Here is a 24238-nt window from a genome sequence, read left to right on the forward strand (position 1 = left end):
TAATTCTCGAGCCTCTTGAATTCCAAATGAGTTAAAAATAATTGAAGTTATAAAATTCAAAGCTTTTTTGAGTCATTAGTTAAAGTTGTGTTAGCCGTTTTATAATCTTTAAAGTGATATACACATACCTATATATATATATATATATATATATATATATATATATATATATATATATATATATATATATATATTATACGCCTAATTTATTTTATAAAATATCCAAAAATTGTATCAAAAAGATTTTATTCCACTTGGAGCTTTATTGAATTGGTTTTAGTAGTTTGTAGTTAGGTTCCTTAGTTTTTAATTAAATTTATTCGTTTGTTTTGCTATTGATTAAGTAGTATATTTGTTTATGTAATTTTTATATGGAATTAGTTTATCTTATGAATATTCAAAAATCGTTCTCAAAAATATTTTATTTTATTCTTAAAAAATATTATACTATTTGTTTTAATCATATAGTAGTTTACCATTTTGGATTAGTCATGAATAGATTGTTTTATTCCGTTTACGTTAAGAATCTCTTTAATTAATATATATAAATTCACCCTTTTTTGTGATTAAAACAATCGAATACGATTTAGATGTAATTAGGAATCTATATGGTCTTCTTTTCTTGATCAGTTGCTTTTTTTTATGCAAGAAATTGTTTTGGGCGTCATCCACTTTCTCCATCTACCAGATTCAGTTTCCCAGTTGTCCGAAGATACCCGCAGCAAGCGATAATGACGACTACCTAAAATTTCCAGCAAGCGACAATGACTCCTGCAACGTCTCCCTTTTTAATCTGGCACTGGTCAAGCTCCCATCTCGTCCTTGCTCGGGCGGATGCTCAACATGTCAAGCGACAAGGACGTCAAATCAATCCGAGACGTAGGTGTGTGTGTTCATTTTCAGTGTGTTATTCTCCTTTTTGTTCTCACTCCCTTGGTCAATAGCCTGTTCATGTTGCAAACCTTAATGTATAGCGGATTGTATATCCCACCTTCTTCCACTGTCTTTAAAAGATTTCTCATATTAATTGAGCTCCGTTTAAGTTCATCACTTTCCTCTATTGTGGATTTTTTTTGTACTTATATGTTGCAATATCTCGATAGCATTTTTTAGTTTCACTATTTTCCTTCATTTAGCCAATTTGTGAGTAGATGCATACCTCTGTTTATTTTATTTATTACATAGAGTTCTGTTTCTTCCAACTCATTTTGTATATATATATTACTTTATGTGTATGATCTCCTCTTTGTTCCATTTTACCGATGCATAGTATATAGCAATATTAGATTTAATCCAAGGTGTTTGTTTTGTAGTCAACGAAGAGTAGTGACCCTTTATCTGTTAGTTGCATACCATCAGTAACCTATTTTGTTGTCTGTCTTTCACTGGGTTCCTTTGAATGTATGCCTTAGTGCGTAAAACTTATGCTAAGCGTGGTTTAATATTCCTTTGTCTTCATTACCCTCTTTGTTCAAATTTTAAAAGGGCAAAAATGGTTTTAGCATTATGAAGCACTCAGCTATTGCCATTGATTTCTTTGTATGATCCTCTGCTCTTTTAATGGCAAGCTTTCATATTCTCTGGTTCCACTAAGACCGATGATTGTGCATGAATTATTTTTTCTTTCTCTTTTGTTTGGCATGAATTTTTGAGCAAGTCCATCGGATTCCTCCATTATTTAAATGTATTTCATCTTGAGCTAAAAGCGGCTCAATCTCATTTTTCCCAAATCAAAATCGAAGTACAGGCGGAGGATAATAAACTTTCCAGACCTAGGAAGGCCTGAAAACATGCGATATACTTTTTGTATACACTGGTATACAATTAAAAAAATGATTTACAGGCCTAAAAAAATACCAGGATACAGGAAGGTGAATTACAGATCGCAGGTTCAGGTTTCAATAAAAATTTAGAATACGGATCAAAATACGATTCGAAGACAGGGGTATACATAATGTGTATACATAGTTTTCTTTTGAAAGAAAACAGGGCCAAAACCCAAGGAATAGCAGCAATCAGAAAATGGGCCAAAGGCCCAAATTTGATATCTCTACACTTACTCTTTATTTATTATTGTAGCTACTAATATATATTTGTTTTTTGGTTCTAATTTAATCAATCCCGAATGATAGCCATTTTTCTTTCGTTATATATATATATATCTATATATATATATATATAGCCTTTGTCAACACTTTATATTCTTCTCATTTAGAAATCTCTTCTCATTTTGGTTTATTTCCCTTTAAATAGTTAAGTAAAGTGAAGTAGTAATAAATATAAATCAAAAAGAAAATCTGAATTCACTTTATTTAGATAATATTTGAAAACTATTTTAAAATGGTTATTTAGTCAAATTGCCGGTCAACCGCGAGCATTTCGAGGGCTTAACACCTTCTCAGAATGAACATTTGAGCTTTGAACTCTTTTTCAATTGATTTTTATCTGTTTAAATCTTTTGAAAATAATTCTAAGTTTTCTTGATTTTTACTAAAAAATCAAGTTATGACTGTCAATTTGGAAAATTAATTTCTCTTAAATCATAAGATAAATTGATTTTTTGAAACTTATTCATTTTTACTTTACTTATATATTTTTAATAAAACTGAAATGACGACTATGCTAGGGATTAATTAAGTTCTAACAAAAATAATTTGACTATTTGGACGAAGTGTTATTATTGAATTGTTTATATGTGATAAATTTGTTTAATTATAAACTTGCATTGCATATCATGACATATTTATGGTATATACTGTATAGTATATTAAAGGACGGTTTGCGAAATCGCAATCGGACTTTTTTATACTCACTTTGTTTCGGAATTAGAATCAATTTGTTGGTCCGTTATACGTCCAATGATTGTTGCAAGTTCCAGCCTAAATTGTCTGCTTGGGTTCCCGATCTTTTCAAAAGCCACTCCTAGTCAACTAGAATACAGCCGAGCCAAAATTCCGAATTTAGGAGCATTCGAACTAGGACAACTCAACACTCAAGGCATGTGGGGCCCATTAGAAGTCCGCCTTTTGTCTACTTAGCCCAAATTACCAAAAATAGACAACCATGCTTTCGTGATAATTGAAGGATGTATGTGTTTTTTTAAAATGATTTGTTGTCCACGGGGTAAGGTTAACTAATCTTTGTCTGTCGGCACATGAGCCTTTGAAAAAAAGAATGGTTACCGTCCTCGATCCCATCCTCAAAGTATGGTGGAGGTTCATGAACAACAACAATGATCGTTCAGAAACACATAGGTTACCTCCCCTCACTGCTAGAGATGAATGCTTGGCCTGACCTAATTGGAACAATGGTAAAATTCTGGGATAGTGAGCATATGGTCTTTCGATTTGGGGAAGTAGATTTGACACCAACAATAGAAGAAGTCCTCACGAGTTACAAAAGGTCTCCATGTGCAACAAAAGGAAACGACATCCAGATACAGATCTCCTAAATCCTATAATATGAGATTTCGCTAAAGTTAGAGAAAAACTGTCATTGGTTAAAACCGAGTGGATAGACAAGCTCCCCAACCCAAATATACCTTTTAGAAAACTATATTATTGGTTCGGACGTGCAAGGGCTTATTAGAAATATAAGGACGAGTTCATTTCAAAAGAAAAATTGAAAGAGACGCGTCCCCTCGCATTCGCAATATGTTTGAGTGTTTTCTCTCAAGGACAAAAATACACTATTCATTCTAGCATGTTTATGTCACTCATTCCATCTTCTACGGAGTGAACTATAAATCATCAACAAAGTACTACACTTTAGCGACTATGATTTCGGTCGATATTTATAGGGCTTTAGACAAATATCAGAGCGGAGAACACTTCTTTCAAGGTTGTAATCTGATAGTACAGTGGTGGATTATGCGACATTTGATCAAGACTCATATTCCAAAAGAACCAGATCCCCTAAAGCGGTCAGACGAGCTACATGATCATGATTGATAGTTGTACCACAATCGTTGCAATAAGATTGGAGAAGAAAGTTTTTGGTATCCGAGGCTTCGAGGGCTGAGAGAAGAAGACGTACCTGAGTCAATAGACAGTTTGGTGGTAACTAAGAATATGGTGGTTTGAACAGAAAAAGTCCCTTACTTGGTATTTGCTAGGTTAAGAGGGATTAGACCATATGCTCCTGGTCGAGTCCTAAGGAAACTAGAAGGGAAACAAGGGCTGCCCCTGATCGCAGATATGAGATATTTTGCACTGACCACGAGAATGGACGAATTGCATTTGCTGAAGACATACTTAGGATGTGGAAATCTCGAAAAGTGTTGGGTGAACCTATACCAAACAGGTTTCGTCCAGAGTGTTTTAAGGAGTACAAAGAATGGTTGAAAACGAGTTTCACTGGAACTATTGAGCCTGGTCAAAAGTTCCCCACATTATTGCAGATGTTGGAGCCAAACTTATAGTCCGACTTCACCGACTTCAAGAGAAGTTTGATAAAATGAATTACAGCATCAACTTCGTCACTCAAAAGACACCAAAGTCATAGCTTACAAATAGACAGACAGTGCATGACAGAGTTAGATGATAGCATGGAACAATAAATTCAGTCGATAGAGGGGTTCAAACATCAATAAGAAGTTCGATTGGCGAGAGATCGTCTAGGGGCGAACAAATATACTATGTGGGAAGAGGTCAACATCGCCAAGAGGACCAGTCTCTAGGAAGGATCAGATGAGGCTTGAATTTTATTTACCATCCCCTGCTTGGGACTTCTTTATTTCTACTTTGTTTTGTAATTCTTTTAAAACTCTCTTTACTTTATGTTTATCAGACATTTCGGATGCTATTAATGAAGTATTTTGAGGATAATAAATCGGGTTTAAAAAGCATATACATCCTTCAATTCGGTAGGCCTACCATTGGCATAAAAGGGTCACAAGAATGTTTAGGAAAGGAAAAAATCATTGCTATGGACAAAAATCTCCAGAAGATATATACAAACAAGTCTCTGTTACAAAATGTCCGACCAAAATTTCTGAGTCTCAAGTTTCTCACTCAAAAGACACCTCCTATACTACAATTCCTAAAACATTCATTCTACTGTCTCAAGAAAGGAAAGGATCACTCCTATGGACAAAGGTAAGAACATCCAGATGGAACTCACTGGAGAAGAACTACAAAGAAAGATCAAACAGATCACTTAAGAAATTCAAGAAGCCAAGGAGGAAGGGCTCAAAGTCAACATGGCCACCACAATCTACAAAGCTGCAACCTTGACGCTGGATGAGGATCCGACATCATAGATTAAGAGAAAGAAAGATGTTGAGATGGAGACTGAGGACTTGCAAGAGAAATTGGACATGCTTCATTTGAAAGTGTAAGAAAGAAAAGCGAGAGAGGCGAGGATAGAATCGGTGATTGCCACTCTGTTAGCTAAAAGCATGTCACTTGATGAAGAGCTGACAGTGGAAATGGAAGAATAGAGAAAGTATGGCCACATTGAGGAAGAAGAATAAATCTTTCCATAGCAATGTGATTGATAAACTTCAGAAAATGTGTGAAAAATACCCTTTCTACGCCAAGGGGCTAATAGTGGTCCCAAAAACGATCACCCGACAGCGAGGAAATCGTCTACAAACCTTCATTCCTAGGCCATCTGAAAGGAGGAGACTAATGCTACAACAAGAAGGAAAATGACTAGCGTGTCATCATCATTTTATCTTTAAGAACTCTATTGTTGTCTTTCAATTTCCTTGTAATCGTAATGAACGAATGAATGAAAATGTTTTATCTTGTACTCGAACTATGTTGGGCCTGAATTCTCCTTGCGAGATACGTAAGCAGCCTTTCCAGGCCCGGCCCCTATCTTTAAAAATTTTCATTCTCCCCTTCATGTTACGAGATGATACGAAGGCCAGATCAACGGACGTCAAAGAGCAGCTGCAAGAAGACCGTAGCTCAACGTGATTTAGCCTTTTCGAGGCAGTGTCAAAACTAAGATAAGCAAGCTCCTGCTCAAAACAACAATCCCCAAATGCCTCCCCACCCACAAAATACCCACTTCAAACCTCTCCACCACCGCAAAATCAAAACCAAAATAATTTCAATCCCCAAATACCCCACCACCACTTAAATCAGAATACCAATCCCCAGACTTACCCACAGAATTATCAAACCGCTCAAAATGCCCAGAGTCCCTCTATAGCTCCACCCTTACCCAAAAGGACCACTTTCCAAATTTCCGTCCCTACCGAGCATGATGTGTACGGTTCCGAGCTGGATCATTATGAGGAATAGGAAAGGGAGTGGAGGGCGAAGAAAGAGGCAAAGGTTGACATAAAAAGAGATCAAGAAAGCCATGAAAGAGATCGAATGCGTCCCTGATATCGCCGGGCTTAGTTATGAAGACATGTATTCATCCAAATTTGGACCTTTCATAAGGGTTCAAGATCCCAAAGTTTGACACTTTCGTAGGAGTGGGCAACCTTATGGCTCATCTGAGAGCCTACTGTGACTAGCTCGTGGGAGTTGGAAGAGATGAAACTCTATTGATGCGGCTCTTCAGCCAAAGCTCTTGAATGGTTCACCTCGCATGAAATCAGGAAATGACCCAGCTGGAATGTATTGAATGACAAAGATTTTATCGATTGATTTGATTACAACACAAAAATTATTCCAGTTCGATACTTTTTAGAAAAGATAAAGTAAAAATCAATTGAAAGGTATAGGGAGTTTGCCTATAGGTGGAGAAAAGAAGCGGCGAGGGTGAGACCGCCCATGTCTGAAAAAGAAATGCAACCAAGCTTGCTAAACGCAAGCTAGTCATCCCAGTAATCCTCCAATTTATAAGAATGCTACCTCCACTTATGCAAATTTCCAAGCTCCACTATATCAAAATCCACCCCCAAATTACCAAAATGCATCCCCGCTTATCAAAATCATATTCTTGTTAATTTGAGCATAAATTTTAAAGTTGAAATTTGAAAATTTGAATTCATGAAGATGTTATATTTTGAAATTTGATTATATGTTTGAATATACATTTTACTTAAAATAAATTAAATTTTTGTGAGTGAAAGTGAAAATTCTCTCAAGAAGAACCAAATTTTGAAACTTGAAAATTATTAAAGCATAGGTTTTTAAAATTTAATCCAAAGTTTATGGTCAAATGGTTAATTTCATTTCTTCATTGAATTTGTTAGGGAAAAATGTCAGGTCTACCTCTTTTGTGTCGTGAATCACGAGAACATAATTAGTTTTAATAATAAAAACTTTATTTTGTGCCTAAACATGGTGTAGTTGTTTATTGGTGTCTCATAAGTGCTTTAATACCATGTTTTTTGTTTAATTTCTCTTTTTATTCTTGAATTCACCGACTATTCCAAACATTATGTTAGTGCTACTCTACTTCCCTCCTTGTCAATTGTGGATTTAAATAGAATGATTTTTAGTCTTAATCAATAATAATTTCTCAAAATCCAATGTAACAAGACAAATTAAATTTCATTCACTTGAAAAAAATATTCCTTTGCACGACCAAGGCTAGACTTAATTTTGAGCATGAATTAATCGAGGTTCTCACAAATTTTATACATACAAAAATGGCATGTCTTTCTTTGTTATCCTGTTAAAATTTGAATCTTTGACCTTTCATTGGTAGAGGCTAGATAATGAGGCATACAATTTGCAAGATCTATACCTTATTCTTTCTATAAATGTGGGACAATTTAAAAAAGATCCAGTAAAAATATTGTGTCTATTGACAAGTGCCTTGTCGTCGCGTCTCTGCCTTCATTCCTTTGATGTCAAAGGCGCCTTTAAGACATAAAAGAAACACTACTCAAGTATGGAGGACAAGCAGATGATGATATCCAACTTGGCTTCCAACCTTGTGTAATTGAGTCAGAAGTGTAAAATCTTATATGATTTATTAGCTATAAACATAATGAAGTCTATCATCTCGTTTCGCTACAATTTACAGTAATAACTCACTTCTTTCAATTCATGTGATAAAATTTGACTCACTTAATGATCAAAAATACAAAAGATCATTCTTGAAATAAGTGATTATAAACATGAATGTCATAATATTTATATAGATTAATTGAACACAAAGGTTGTATCTATTCAGAAAATGAGATTAAATGAGATTTTTATCGAAAAAGTTTCCTTGACTGCTTCTATAACTACGTGAACTTCCGTATGTGGTGTATGTAAGAAATATGACACTACTTGAATCTAACTCAACTCCAAAAGCTAGTTCATTAGGGGAAGATTTCCCAACTGACACGCGAACCAGGAGTGGAAAAGCTTGGAAGGTTGAACTGGAAAATTCTCAAGGCCAAATTTGGCTAACCAAGGGATGGAGTGATTTTTGTGACTATTACTCAATAAGCGTCAAGAGTGTATTAATGTTCACGTACAACCCGCGTTGTCACTTTGCTGTCGCTATATATGATCAGAGTAAAACAGAAATTGAATATCCAATAGATCAAGATATTGAATCAGATGAACAAGAGGAAGATATTCTAGTTGCCCAAGCTAATGCTAATATCATCGACGAAGATATTCTAATTCTCCAATCTAATGCTAATGTAATCGAAGAAGATTCTCCAATCTAACGCTAATGTAATCGAGGATGAAGAGGAACATATTCCAGTTAATTTCCCTCAAACTAATGCAAATGTAATTGAGCAACGTAAGTAAACATCTTAAGTGCTTTATTAGCTATTAATTAAGTGAATTCATTAGTAGAATATTGTACTAATTGTTATAATTATGTCAAGATGTTGCAGATAAGGAGGTTGGAGAAGCTAATAGTATAAGTGAAAAAGTTGGTCCAAATAATTATAGCAGTCGATACAGTTTGGTGGACTTAACTGGTAACAATCCGTTTTTTGAAATGGTTATAAAAAAGTCACATGCTACTTGTATGGTAAGGTTTAATAGTTTTACATTGTATTTTTAAATTCGCTAGATTTGCACATTCTAGTTATTTCCCTGAAAATCAAATAATCCTGTTTGTTTGATGAATATGTTTTTTAGGCTATCCCGTTGAGATTCGCCCAACAAACAGACATAATAAACATGAAGAATATGAGGTTGGTTAATGAAGAAGGAGTATAATGGAAAGTGGAAATAGAGTATGCTAGGAGTATGGTTATCATAAAAGAAGGATGGACTGCCTTTCGAAAAGATAACAAAATAGCTAATAGTGAAACTTGTCGCTTCAAGTTGATTGGGGGCCCCATTGCAAATGTTTTGCCGGTTCAGAAGATCCCAACACCCCTATGCTTGCAAAAAATTAGATACAATTTTTTTGATTGCATTTTGGCTATTTTAGTTTGTCTTATTAAGATGCTACTTGTACTTAATTTGCTAGGGTATCAAATTTCAGATAGATTTGTTGCATAAATTATCTTCTTATAATTGCAAGTATATGTATTCAACAAGTGCTCAAGTAAACATTTTATTTTGTAAACGTTATGGAATGTAACTCTTGGATGGTTTGGCATATATATGTTTAAATCTTTTTTTCTAATCGTCACTTATTTAAAGCAAATTAATTACTATTTTGCAGCTTTGTGAACCGTTATAAGTCATGATGGAAGAAAAAAGAGAGAAAATCTACCTTATCACTTAGTTTAATATTGCCTTCGTCTTAAAATAGTTGCCGCGTTCAGTTTCTCGAGACCAAAATCCACTAGCCCCACCTAATAAAGGAGGATTAGAATTAAGCCAGAATTGAGGGACAAGAAGAGAGGAAAAAGTCTTTCAAAACATATTAATATCTCCCTGTCTCCTTCAAGATGGATGAACAGCTAGCACTCATGCCTCAATAAGGATGAACAACAAAAATATAAGAAACTATCACAAGAGGATGAAGAAGGTGACCACATATTATTAATTATTATCCAATCAAGAAAAAGAAGTATCTATACACTATTGACCCATTCCATTAAATGGGAAAAAACGAATAACCTCAACTATCTAAAAGAGACATTGATTATGTTGTGGAGAGTGATTAAGAAAGACCATCAAGTCACGCACATCAAGAAAACTAAAACTATTAACTACCTTGCTGAGTCTAATTTTAATTGAGAGAAAGAAGCAAGGGATTGGGCGCATCTTCACTAATTTAGCTCACGACTAATATATAACAAAGTTTTATAAAGAGGAAAACTTGCTGCAAATTCTACAACAAGGACCTTGATTCATCAACATATACATTTTATATGTCAAAAAGTGAGATTCAAATTTTGTTAACTCCGAAGCCTGAGAAAATTTCAACTATACCTGTTTCAACAATTTCACCTTTCTTCTGATTTAGAAAGGCTACTCTGCTCCTTAGAAATCAGTAGGTGTTTGCTTAATTTGTAGTCCAAGAAAGAAAATGTGTTCGTTTATCATGTTCATTTCAAACTCAATACTCATCTAAGTTATGGCCATATTTTCACGACACCTTTTTTTTATGTCCTTTCTATTAATTAGTAAATACATTAGCGTAGAAAAATAAAGGAAAACAGATACTTATTAAAAAGGAGAAAATGAAAATAACTATCCAACAACTCCATACATAATTGATATTTATAGTTTGATACAAGAATTAGATAGAAGGGAATTAAGATGACATGTAGTTAATTAAGTGAGAATACAATGGTATATGGTTTTTTATATAACTCGTGAGATTTATTTAGGTGTAAGATTTTTTTATAAATATCAAACGACTTGATTAATGAAAACAATGAAGTAAAAAATTCAAAAAAATGTAATATAAAAGATCGTAGTAATTTTCTATACCAAGAGATATGTCACATCATCTGGTCTGTATCTGGCTTTATAATTATGTATGTAATTTATGGTAGTTTTTTCTCCTAATGAGAGTAAAGATGAAGATTCATTTCTTCTCCCTTATATTCTATAAATGTATTGAATTTATTTCTAATTAAATATTTTCACTCATATTTATATAGAAGAGCTTGTTAAATACAAGAATATGTACTTAAATCAAGTGAAATATATTTTTAAGGACATTGTCATCGACACACCTCAAACCGTAAGTATTTCCTTAAATGAGGTCATTTAAGATTGGCTCACACTCGTAATTCAAAGTAGACTTGTTTGGAAATTCAAACCACCAAAATGTTAGAATCACGTGAACTATAAAGTGTCATGCATGATATTCCTGTTAATTTGAGCATAAATTTTAAAGTTGAAATTTAAAAATTTGAATTTCTGAAGTTGTCATATTTTGAAATTTGATTTTATGTTTGAATGTACATTTTACATGAAATAAATTGAATTTTTGTGAGTGAAAGTGAAAATTCTTTCGAGAAGAACAAAATTTTGAAACTTGAAAATTATCCAAGCATAGATTTTTAAAATTTAATCCAAAGTTTATGGTCAAATAGTAAATTTCATTTCTTCATTGAATTTATTAGGGAAAAATCTCAGGTCTACCTCTTTTGTATAGTGAATCATGAAAACATAATTACTTTTTCCAAAAACTTTATTTTGTGCCTAAACATGGCGTAGTTGTATATTGGCATCTCATAAATGCTTTAATCCCATCTCTTTGTTTAATTTTTCTTTTTAATATTGAATTCACTGACTAAATTCCAACTCAATGTTAGTGCTACTCTACTTCCCTCCTTTTCAATTGTGGATTTAAATAGAACGATTTTTAGTCTTAATCAATTAGAATTTCTCAAAATCCAATGTAAGAAGACAAATTAAATTTCATTCCCTTGAAAAAAAAATATTCATTTTCACAACCAAGGCTAGACTTAATTTTGAGTGTGAATTAATCGAGGTTCTCACAAGTTTCATATATACTAAAATGGCATGTCTTACTTTGTTACCCTGTAAAGATTTGAATCTTTGACCTTTCATTGACAAAGGCAAGATAATAAGGCGCAAAATGTGCAAGTTCTATACCTCATTCATTCTATTAATGTGGGACAATTTTAAAAAGGAAGAAATAAACATTGTGTCCATTGCCAAGTGCCTTGTAGTCGCACCTCCGTCTTCATTCCTTTATTGTCAAAGGCGCCTTTAAGACATAAAAGAAGCACTACTCATGAAAGGAGGACAAGTAGATGATGATATCCAACTTGGCTTCCAACCTTATGTAATTGAGTTAGATGAGTAAAACATCTTATCTGATTTATTAGCTATGAATATAATGAAGTCAGTCATCTCATTTCGTTACAATTTATAGTAATAACTCACTTCTTTCAATTCATGTGATAAAATTTGACTCACTTAATGATTAGAAATATAAAAGATCATTCTTGAAATAAGTGATTATAAACATGAATGTCATAATATTTGAATAGATTAATTGAACACAAAGGTTGTATCGATTCAAAAAATGAGATTAAATGAGATTTTTGTCGAAAAGGTTTCCTTGACTGCTTCTATAATTACGTGAACTTCCGGATGTGGTGTATGTAATAAATATGACACTACTTGAGTCTAACTCAACCCTAAAAGCTAGTTCATTAGGGATGGATTTCCAAACTGACACGCGAACCAGGAGCTCAAACGATGATGGATGTAACTTTGATATTATGTAAAGATATGACACCTAGACATAACTCACTACAAAAACCTAGCGCATGAAGGAAGGATTTCATAGTCCATTTGAGGACACCACCAGCGGTCCACTGCCCAATCAATGTGGGACTTTTACCCTCTCTGTCTGCATATTCAATTGCACATAGGTTTCAGGCTTTGATGTATTCTAATAAAAAATTGTTTGTAGTCCCTATGACTCTTGAAAGAAAGTGATTCTTCACGCCTCAAAGCCAAAATTTATCTATTATATTTTTTCTAACTCAAATTATCACGTGATCGATCTTTAGTTATATATTATAATGCATCCTTCAAATTACCAGACCATAACGCCGTCAGTAGCTAGGAGTTCTTTTCCAATAAACATAGTGACATGGTACTTCAACTAAAGGAGTTTGTGTTTAAATAACCCAAGCTTTTGTTTAATGTCATCATGTGTCCTTCTGCTGAATGAATATAATATTATTTCACTAATTAAATACTCTAAATTACGGCGTATATTTTTTCCAGATACTTTGTGTTAGTTCCTTCCTTTTTTAAATAGAAGGAAACAATGTATCTATGGATCTTTATTTTAGAAAGAGTGAGCATGTTCTATTGTAGTAAATATATATATATATATATATATATAAGATATATTTCAAAGAATGTTCTTAATTTATATCAGAATCTTCAAAATTCAACCAAAACATCACTAGGTGGATAAAATATAGAATTTTTGTCTAAGTCATGAGGATCACAAATGAATTTATAATTTCAAGTCCACTAGCTGATTTTGAGAAAACCAAACCAATCGGATATAACAGCATCGTGACTTACTTAATTAAAACACCAAAATCTATTGTCATCAAAACTAATTTAAGAAATAAAATGTTGTAGTTTCACAAATGCCTCCCTTTGTTGTTTTAGCTGATGAAAGGCCTGATTAGCTGCGCAACACTAATGGCACAATCAGCTCATATTACTGTTCAATCTAATTTAATAAGAAGATGTAGTGTTGTACTACTGTATTGATAATTCCAAATTTCTTTTAGTAAGTGCTTTAATTTGATTATTTATACCTTATGTCACTAATATTGTGATTGAACTTAATATGGTAATTGCATTAGTTGGAACACTTATCATGGGATCAGACAGTATTAATGAAATGGGAAAAATATCTCGTCCTTAAGACATGAGAGTTAAAGGTATGTCCATTACGTACTTTTTCTTTGTTCCTCTTTGGTTTGGGATAAAACTAGGCAAAAGAAAAACCTACAAACAAAGCCTAGGGGAGTGTAGACAAGAGTAAGAGAGAACCAAGCCAACTAGGGCCTTACATCATAAATTTTCTTCTTTCTTATGTGCATTACTTTCTCTATGGCGAGAACATAGAAAAGGACTCACACCATTGCGACAGTTGGGGACTTGCCCTATTTTAGTATTTCTAAATACATTTGTTTTTTTCTTTGGATTAGTTTTTAAGAATTTAAGTTTTGCAGACTATCTTTGGATTTTAGTAGCAAACTTGCATTAGTATATGTTTTAATTTAAATAATGCTCATACACTGCATATACCTTTTAAATAATTCACATTTATGAATTAACTCAAAAATATATATTGTTTAAAAATTATTTCAATATCCTAAAAAAGATGATATGATAAATTTAAATACATTTCTACAATCGCCGCAAATTTCACTAGTTAGTATAAATAAAACGTAGAGTAATAGTGCTAGTGTCAATAAGTAGTAATAGGGTCAGGTGAATGAGTCTATAATAGAAGTCAAAAAGAAAGAAAAGGAAAAGGAAAAAAGTATCTTTGTGCATTCAAAGACAAAGCAATAGTAGTCACATTCACGTGAGTGTAAATAAGTGGTAATTTATAGGGTTAGGTGAATGAATCTTAAAAAGAAGTCAAAAAAAAAAACAATATGGTTATTATTCCAAGACAAAGCAATACAGTAGTCATCACAAGCATCATGTGATGACTGAAATATAATAGTATCCTCGTGAGTGCGCTGTGCATGGTTCTCGTGAATCAAACTCCTATATATAGTAAACAAGTTCTTCAACAATTTCCCATCCTACCATCTATCATGGCAAACGAGTTCCATGGATCTTCATTAAGGAGCTCTTCTCCCAACAACCCTAAGTTCATCCAAATCATTACTTCATTAGATGAATTACGCCGTCTGGTAAGTAATTAGATGTAATTTTAGTCCTTGTAAATTGTTGATTTATTCCAAGATATAAGTTAAAATAATTGTGTTTGTATGAAATTAAATTTGCAATTTCTTTTGCACACGGAGGATTCCAGTAGTATTTGCCAAAAGACACTACGAGAACATGTTAAACCCCGTGTTTCTTGAGGCTCCCCATGGAAAAGCTTGGGAGGTTGAAGTGGAAAATTCTCAAGGCCAAATTTGGCTAGCCAAGGGATGGAGTGATTTTTGTGACTATTACTCAATAAGCATCAAGAGCGTATTAATGTTCACGTACAACCCGCGTTGTCAGTTTTCTGTCGCTATATATGATCAGAGTAAAACAGAAATTGAATATCCAATAGATCAAGATATTGAATCAGATGAACAAGAGGAAGATATTCTATTTGCCCAAGCTAATGCTAATATCATCGAAGAAGATATTCTAATTCTCCAATCTAATGCTAATGTAATCGAAGAAGATATTCCAATTCTCCAATCTAACACTAATGAAATCGAGGATGAAGAGGAACATATTCCTGTTAATTGCCCTCAAACTAATGCTAATCTAATTGAGCAACGTAAGTAAACATCTTAAGTGCTTTATTAGCCATTAATTATGTGAATTTATTAGTAGAATATTGTACTAATTGTTATACTTATGTCAAGCTGTTGTAGATAAGGAGGTTAGAGAAGCTAATAGTATAAGTGAAAAAGTTGGTCCAAATAATTATAGCAGTCGATACAGTTTGGTGGACTTAACTGGTGACAATCCGTTTTTTGAAATGGTTATAAAAAAGTCACATGCTACTTGTATGGTAAGGTTTAATAGTTTTACATTGTGTTTTTAAATTCGCTAAGTTTGCACATTCTAGTTATTTCCCTGAAAATCTAATAACCCTGTTTGTTTGATAAATATGTTTTTAGGCTATCCCGTTGAGATTCGCCCAACAAACAGACATAATAAACATGAAGAATATGAGGTTGGTTAATGAAGAAGGAGTAGAATGGAAAGTGGAAATAGAGTATGCTAGGAGTATGGTTATCATAAAAGAAGGATGGACTGCCTTTCGAAAAGATAACAAAATAGCTAATGGTGAAACTTGTCGCTTCAAGTTGATTCGGGGCCCCATTGCAAATGTTTTGCAGGTTCAGAAGATCCCAACACCCCTTTGCTTGCAATAAATTAGATACAATTTTTTTGATTGCATTTTGGCTATTTTAGTTTGTCTTATTAAGATGCTACTTGTACTTAATTTGCTAGGGTATCAAATTTCAGATAGCTTTTTTGCATAAATTATCTTCTTATAATTGCAAGTATATGTATTCAACAAGTCCTCAAGTAAACATTTTATTTTGTAAACGTTATGGAATGTAACTCTTGGATGGTTTGGCATATATATGTTTAAATGTTTTTTTTCTAATCGTCACTTATTTAAAGCAAATTAATTACTATTTTGCAGCTTTGTGAACCGTTATAAGTCACAATGAAAGAAAAGAGAGAGAAAATCTACCTTATCACTTAGTTTAATATTGCGTTCGTCTTAAAATAGTTGTCGCGTTCTGTTTCTCAAGACCTAAATCCACTAGCCCCACCTGATAAAGGAGGATTAGAATTAAGCCAGGATTAAGGGACAAGAAGAGAGGAAGAAGTCTTTCAAAACATACTAATTCCTCCCTGTCTCCTTCAAGATGGATGAACAGCTAGCACTCATGCCTCAATAAGGATGAACAACAAAAATATAAGAAACTATCACAAGAGGATGAAGAAGGTGACCACATATTATTAATTATTATCCAATCAAGAAAAAAGAAGAATCTATAAACTATTGACTCATTCCATTAAATAGGAAAAAAAGAATAACCTCAACTATCTAAAAGAGACATTGATTATGTTGTGGAGAGTGATTGAGAAAGACCGTCAAATCACGCACTTCAAGAAAACTAAAACTATTAACTACCTTGGTGAGTCTAATTTTAAGTGAGAGAAAGAAGCAAGGGATTGGGCGCATCTTCACTAATTTAGCTCACGACTATTATATAACAAAGTTTTATAAAGAGGAAAACTTGCTGCAAATTCTACAACAAGGACCTTGATTCATCAACATATACATTTTATATATCAAAAAGTGAGATTCAAATTTTGTTACCTCCGAAGCCTGAAAAAATTTCAACTGTACTTGTTTCAACAATTTCACCTTTCTTCTGATTTAGAAAGGCTACTCTGCCCCTTAGAAATCAGTAGGTGTTTGCTTAATTTGTAGTCCAAGGAAGAAAATGTGTTCGCTTATCATGTTCATTTCAAACTCAATACTCATCTAAGTTATGGCCATATTTTCACGTAACCTTTTTTTATGTCCTTTCTATTAATTAGTAAATACATTAGCGTTGAAAAATAAAGGAAAAAAGATACTTATTAAAAAGGAGAAAATGAAAATAACTATCCAACAACTCCATACATAATTGATATTTATAGTTTGATACAAGAATTAGATAGAAGGGAATTAAGATGACATGTAGTTAATTAAGTGAGAATACAAAGTTATATGGTTTTTTATATAACTCATGAGATTTATTTAGGTGTAAGATTTTTTTATAATTATCAAACGAATTGATTAATGAAAATAATGAAGTAAAAAATTCAAAAAAATTTAATATAAAAGATTGTACTAATTTTCTATACCAAGAGATGTGTCACATCATCTGGTCTGTATCTTGCTTTATAATTATATATGTAATTTATGGTAGTTTTTTCTCCTAATGAGAGTAAAGATGAAGATTCATTTCTTCTCCCATATATTCTATAAATGTGTTGGATTTATTTCTAATTAAATATTTTCACTCATATTTTATATAGAAGAGCTTGTTAAATTCAAGAATATGTACTTAAATCAAGTGGAATATTTTTAAGGACATTGTCATCGACACACCTCAAACCGTAAGTATTTCCTTAAATGAGGTCATTTAAGATTGGCTCACACTCGTAATTCAAAGTAGACTTGTTTGGAAATTCAAACCACCAAAATGTTAGAATCACGAGAACTATAAAGTGTCATGCATGATATTCCTGTTAATTTGAGCATAAATTTTAAAGTTGAAATTTAAAAATTTGAATTTCTGAAGTTGTCATATTTTGAAATTTGATTTCATGTTTGATTGTACATTTTCCTTGAAATAAATTGAATTTTTGTGAGTGAAAGTGAAAATTCTTTCGAGAAGAACAAAATTTTGAAACTTGAAAATTATCCAAGCATAGATTTTTAAAATTTAATCCAAAGTTTATGGTAAAATAGTTAATTTCATTTCTTCATTGAATTTATTAGGAAAAAATCTCAGGTCTACCTCTTTTGTATCGTGAATCATGAAAACATAATTACTTTTTCCAAAAACTTTATTTTGTGCCTAAACATGGCGTAGTTGTATATTGGCATCTCATAAATGCTTTAATCCCATCTCTTTGTTTAATTTTTCTTTTTAATATTGAATTCACTGACTAAATTCGAACTCAATGTTAGTGCTACTCTACTTCCCTCCTTTTCAATTGTGGATTTAAATAGAACGATTTTTAGTCTTAATCAATTAGAATTTCTCAAAATCCAATGTAAGAAGACAAATTAAATTTCATTCCCTTGAAAAAAATATTCATCTTCACAACCAAGGCTAGACTTAATTTTGAGTGTGAATTAATCGAGGTTCTCACAAGTTTCATATATACTAAAATGGCATGTCTTACTTTGTTACCCTGTAAAGATTTGAATCTTTAACCTTTCATTGATAGAGGCAAGATACTAAGGCGCAAAATGTGCAAGATCTATACCTCATTCATTCTATTAATGTGGGACAATTTTAAAAAGGTTGAAATAAACATTGTGTCCATTGCCAAGTGCCTTGTTGTCGTGCCTCCGTCTTCATTCCTTAATTGTCAAAGGCGCCTTTAAGACATAAAAGAAGCACTACTCATAAAAGGAGGACAAGTAGATGATGATATCCAACTTGTCTTCCAACCTTATGTAATTGAGTTAGATGAGTAAACATCCTATCTGATTTATTAGCTTGAACATAATGAAGTCAGTCATCTCGTTTCGTTACAATTTATAGTAATAACTCACTTCTTTCAATTCATGTGACAAAATTTGACTCACTTAATGATTAGAAATATAAAAGATCGTTCTTGCATTTTGGCTATTTTAGTTTGTCTTATTAAGATGCTACTTGTACTTAATTTGCTAGGGTATCAAATTTCAGATAGCTTTTTTGCATAAATTATCTTCTTATAATTGCAAGTATATGTATTCAACAAGTGCTCAAGTAAACATTTTATTTTGTAAACGTTATGGAATGTAACTCTTGGATGGTTTGGCATATATATGTTTAAATCTTTTTTTCTAATCGTCACTTATTTAAAGCAAATTAATTACTATTTTGCAGCTTTGTGAACCGTTATAAGTCATGATGGAAGAAAAAAGAGAGAAAATCTACCTTATCACTTAGTTTAATATTGCCTTCGTCTTAAAATAGTTGCCGCGTTCAGTTTCTCGAGACCAAAATCCACTAGCCCCACCTAATAAAGGAGGATTAGAATTAAGCCAGAATTGAGGGACAAGAAGAGAGGAAAAAGTCTTTCAAAACATATTAATATCTCCCTGTCTCCTTCAAGATGGATGAACAGCTAGCACTCATGCCTCAATAAGGATGAACAACAAAAATATAAGAAACTATCACAAGAGGATGAAGAAGGTGACCACATATTATTAATTATTATCCAATCAAGAAAAAGAAGTATCTATACACTATTGACCCATTCCATTAAATGGGAAAAAACGAATAACCTCAACTATCTAAAAGAGACATTGATTATGTTGTGGAGAGTGATTAAGAAAGACCATCAAGTCACGCACATCAAGAAAACTAAAACTATTAACTACCTTGCTGAGTCTAATTTTAATTGAGAGAAAGAAGCAAGGGATTGGGCGCATCTTCACTAATTTAGCTCACGACTAATATATAACAAAGTTTTATAAAGAGGAAAACTTGCTGCAAATTCTACAACAAGGACCTTGATTCATCAACATATACATTTTATATGTCAAAAAGTGAGATTCAAATTTTGTTAACTCCGAAGCCTGAGAAAATTTCAACTATACCTGTTTCAACAATTTCACCTTTCTTCTGATTTAGAAAGGCTACTCTGCTCCTTAGAAATCAGTAGGTGTTTGCTTAATTTGTAGTCCAAGAAAGAAAATGTGTTCGTTTATCATGTTCATTTCAAACTCAATACTCATCTAAGTTATGGCCATATTTTCACGACACCTTTTTTTTATGTCCTTTCTATTAATTAGTAAATACATTAGCGTAGAAAAATAAAGGAAAACAGATACTTATTAAAAAGGAGAAAATGAAAATAACTATCCAACAACTCCATACATAATTGATATTTATAGTTTGATACAAGAATTAGATAGAAGGGAATTAAGATGACATGTAGTTAATTAAGTGAGAATACAATGGTATATGGTTTTTTATATAACTCGTGAGATTTATTTAGGTGTAAGATTTTTTTATAAATATCAAACGACTTGATTAAGAGGAACATATTCCAGTTAATTTCCCTCAAACTAATGCAAATGTAATTGAGCAACGTAAGTAAACATCTTAAGTGCTTTATTAGCTATTAATTAAGTGAATTCATTAGTAGAATATTGTACTAATTGTTATAATTATGTCAAGATGTTGCAGATAAGGAGGTTGGAGAAGCTAATAGTATAAGTGAAAAAGTTGGTCCAAATAATTATAGCAGTCGATACAGTTTGGTGGACTTAACTGGTAACAATCCGTTTTTTGAAATGGTTATAAAAAAGTCACATGCTACTTGTATGGTAAGGTTTAATAGTTTTACATTGTATTTTTAAATTCGCTAGATTTGCACATTCTAGTTATTTCCCTGAAAATCAAATAATCCTGTTTGTTTGATGAATATGTTTTTTAGGCTATCCCGTTGAGATTCGCCCAACAAACAGACATAATAAACATGAAGAATATGAGGTTGGTTAATGAAGAAGGAGTATAATGGAAAGTGGAAATAGAGTATGCTAGGAGTATGGTTATCATAAAAGAAGGATGGACTGCCTTTCGAAAAGATAACAAAATAGCTAATAGTGAAACTTGTCGCTTCAAGTTGATTGGGGGCCCCATTGCAAATGTTTTGCCGGTTCAGAAGATCCCAACACCCCTATGCTTGCAAAAAATTAGATACAATTTTTTTGATTGCATTTTGGCTATTTTAGTTTGTCTTATTAAGATGCTACTTGTACTTAATTTGCTAGGGTATCAAATTTCAGATAGATTTGTTGCATAAATTATCTTCTTATAATTGCAAGTATATGTATTCAACAAGTGCTCAAGTAAACATTTTATTTTGTAAACGTTATGGAATGTAACTCTTGGATGGTTTGGCATATATATGTTTAAATCTTTTTTTCTAATCGTCACTTATTTAAAGCAAATTAATTACTATTTTGCAGCTTTGTGAACCGTTATAAGTCATGATGGAAGAAAAAAGAGAGAAAATCTACCTTATCACTTAGTTTAATATTGCCTTCGTCTTAAAATAGTTGCCGCGTTCAGTTTCTCGAGACCAAAATCCACTAGCCCCACCTAATAAAGGAGGATTAGAATTAAGCCAGAATTGAGGGACAAGAAGAGAGGAAAAAGTCTTTCAAAACATACTAATTCCTCCCTGTCTCCTTCAAGATGGATGAACAGCTAGCACTCATGCCTCAATAAGGATGAACAACAAAAATATAAGAAACTATCACAAGAGGATGAAGAAGGTGACCACATATTATTAATTATTATCCAATCAAGAAAAAAAAAGAATCTATAAACTATTGACTTATTCCTTTAAATGGGAAAAAAATAATAACCTCAACTATCTAAAAGAGACATTGATTATGTTGTGGAGAGTGATTGAGAAAGACTGTCAAATCACGCACTTCAAGAAAACTAAAACTATTAACTACCTTGGTGAGTCTAATTTTAAGTGAGAGAAAGAAGCAAGGGATTGGGCGCATCTTCACTAATTTAGCTCACGACTATTATATAACAAAGTTTAATAAAGAGCAAAACTTACTGCAAATTCTACAACAAGGACCTTGATTCATCAACATATACATTTTATATGTTGTGCCTCTTTTGTATAGTGAATCATGAAAACATAATTACTTTTTCCAAAAACTTTATTTTGTGCCTAAACATGGCATAGTTGTATATTGGCGTCTCATAAATGCTTTAATCCCATCTCTTTGTTTAATTTCTCTTTTTAATCTTGAATTCACTGACTAAATTCCAACTCAATGTTAGTGCTACTCTACTTCCCTCCTTTACAATTGTGGAATTAAATAGAACAATTTTTAGTCTTAATCAATTAGAATTTCTTAAAATACAATGTAAGAAGACAAATTAAATTTCATTCCCTTGAAAAAAATATTCATTTTCATAACCAAGGCTAGACTTAATTTTGAGTGTAAATTAATCGAGGTTCCCACAAGTTTCATATATACAAAAATGGCATGTCTTACTTTGTTACCCTGCAAAGATTTGAATCTTTGACCTTTCATTGATAGAGGCAAGATAATGAGGCGCAAAATGTGCAAGATCTATACCTCATTCGTTCTATAAATGTGGGACAATTTAAAAAAGGTGGAATAAAAATATTGTGACCATTGCCAAGTGCCTTGTAGTCGTGCCTCCGTATTGATTCCTTTATTGTCAAAGGCGCCTTTAAGACATAAAAGAAGCACTACTCATGTAAGGAGGACAAGCAGATGATGATATCCAACTTGGCTTTCAACCTTATGTAATTGAGTTAGATGAGTAAAACATCTTATCTGATTTATTAGTTATGAACATAATGAAGTCTGTCATCTCGTTTCGTTACAATTTATAGTAATAACTCACTTCTTTCAATTCATGTGATAAAATTTGACTCACTTAATGGTTAGAAATATAATAGATCATTCTTGAAATAAGTTATTATAAATATGAATGTCATAATATTTAAATAGATTAATTGAACACAAAGGTTGTATCGATTCAAAAAATGAGATTAAATGAGATTCTTATCGAAAAGGTTTCCTTGATTGCTTCTATAATTAGTGAACTTCTGGATGTTGTGTCTGTAACAAATATGACACTACTTGAGTCTAACTCAACCCTAAAAGCTTGTTCATTAGGTATAGATTTCCAAACTGACCAGCGAACCAAGAGCTCAAACGATGATGGATCTAACTTTGATATTATGTAAAGATATGACACGTAAACATAACTCAATACAAAAAACTAGCTCATGAAGGAAGGATTTCATAGTCCATTTGAGGACACCACCACCAGTCCACTGCCCAATCAATGTGGGACTTTTACCCTCTCTATCAGCATATTCAATTGCACATAGGTTTCAGGCTTTGATGTATTCTGATAAAAAAAATTGCTTGTAATCCCGATGACTCTTGAAAGAAAGTGATTCTTCACGCCTCAAAGCCAAAATTTATCTATTATTTTTTTTTAACTCAAATTATCACGTGATCAATCTTTAGTTCTATATTATAATGCATTTGTTGGAACACTTATCATGGAATCAGACAGTATTAATGAAATGGGAAAAATATCTCGTCCTTAAGGCATAAAGAAGTTAATTACAACTATATATTGCTTGCTAGTTCAATGTACTAATGACAAATAAATATATTCACATAAAGTTAATCATTAAATAAAGTGCTCAGTAAACCATAATTGGTAATCTAATTACTCATTTTTTTAATTTATGAAGCAAAAGAATAATCTGTATACACACTTTAATTTACCTAAATTCATCAAAATTTCTCACAAATTTTTTAGTTAAAAGCATTTAAAACAAGTTAATTCAAACACACTCTTAATCAAACCCCGTTCAATTTAATGTATTAACGTGACATAATCATTTAATAAATTTCTTAGTAAACCATAATTCGTCGTCCAATTACTCATTTTCTTAATTCGTGAAGCAAAACAATACTCTCTCCGTTTAAAAAAGAATGATCTCATTTTTTTAGTCTATTTCAAAAAGAATGACCCCTTTTTAATTTTTGAAAAAACTTTAACTTTAACTTTTCACATGACATATTTAAGACCACAAGATTAAAGAGCATTTTGGTATATTTGTCATAAATTTTAATTTAGAGCCACAAGATCAAAAAAAATTCTTTCTTTTCTTAAACTCCATCCAAGTCAAACTAGACCGTTCTTTTTTAAACGGAGAAAGTAATGTATAAACACTTTTAATTTACCTAAATACTTCAAAAGTGCTTACAATTTTTTTAGTTAAATACACTTAAAACAAGTCAATTCAAACACTCTTAATCAAACACCACCCAAGTTCAATGTACTAATGTGACATAAAAAATACATATTCAAATAAAGTTAATCATTAATTAAATTTCTTCGTAATCTAATTACTCATTTTCTTAACTAAAAAAGATAAAATCTATA

General features: G+C 32.2%; 2 protein-coding genes across 2 annotated transcripts; both read left to right on the plus strand.

Moving 5' to 3' along the window:
* The first annotated feature begins 8179 nt into the window (after nt 1–8179).
* LOC104646199 (B3 domain-containing protein At1g49475-like) lies at nt 8180–8578 on the plus strand. The gene has a single exon (XM_010319453.2). It carries the CDS (start codon nt 8180–8182, stop codon nt 8576–8578), a length of 399 nt encoding a protein of 132 aa, XP_010317755.2.
* Nucleotides 8579–14861: 6283 nt separating this feature from the next.
* On the plus strand, nt 14862–15305 carry LOC101244757 (B3 domain-containing protein At1g49475-like). The gene has a single exon (XM_026028839.1). The coding sequence runs from the start codon at nt 14862–14864 to the stop codon at nt 15303–15305; it is 444 nt and encodes a 147-aa protein (XP_025884624.1).
* The last annotated feature ends 8933 nt before the right edge of the window (nt 15306–24238 follow it).

This window comes from Solanum lycopersicum, chromosome 3 (genome assembly GCF_036512215.1).
Source record: "Solanum lycopersicum chromosome 3, SLM_r2.1".
Lineage (NCBI taxonomy): Eukaryota > Viridiplantae > Streptophyta > Magnoliopsida > Solanales > Solanaceae > Solanum > Solanum lycopersicum.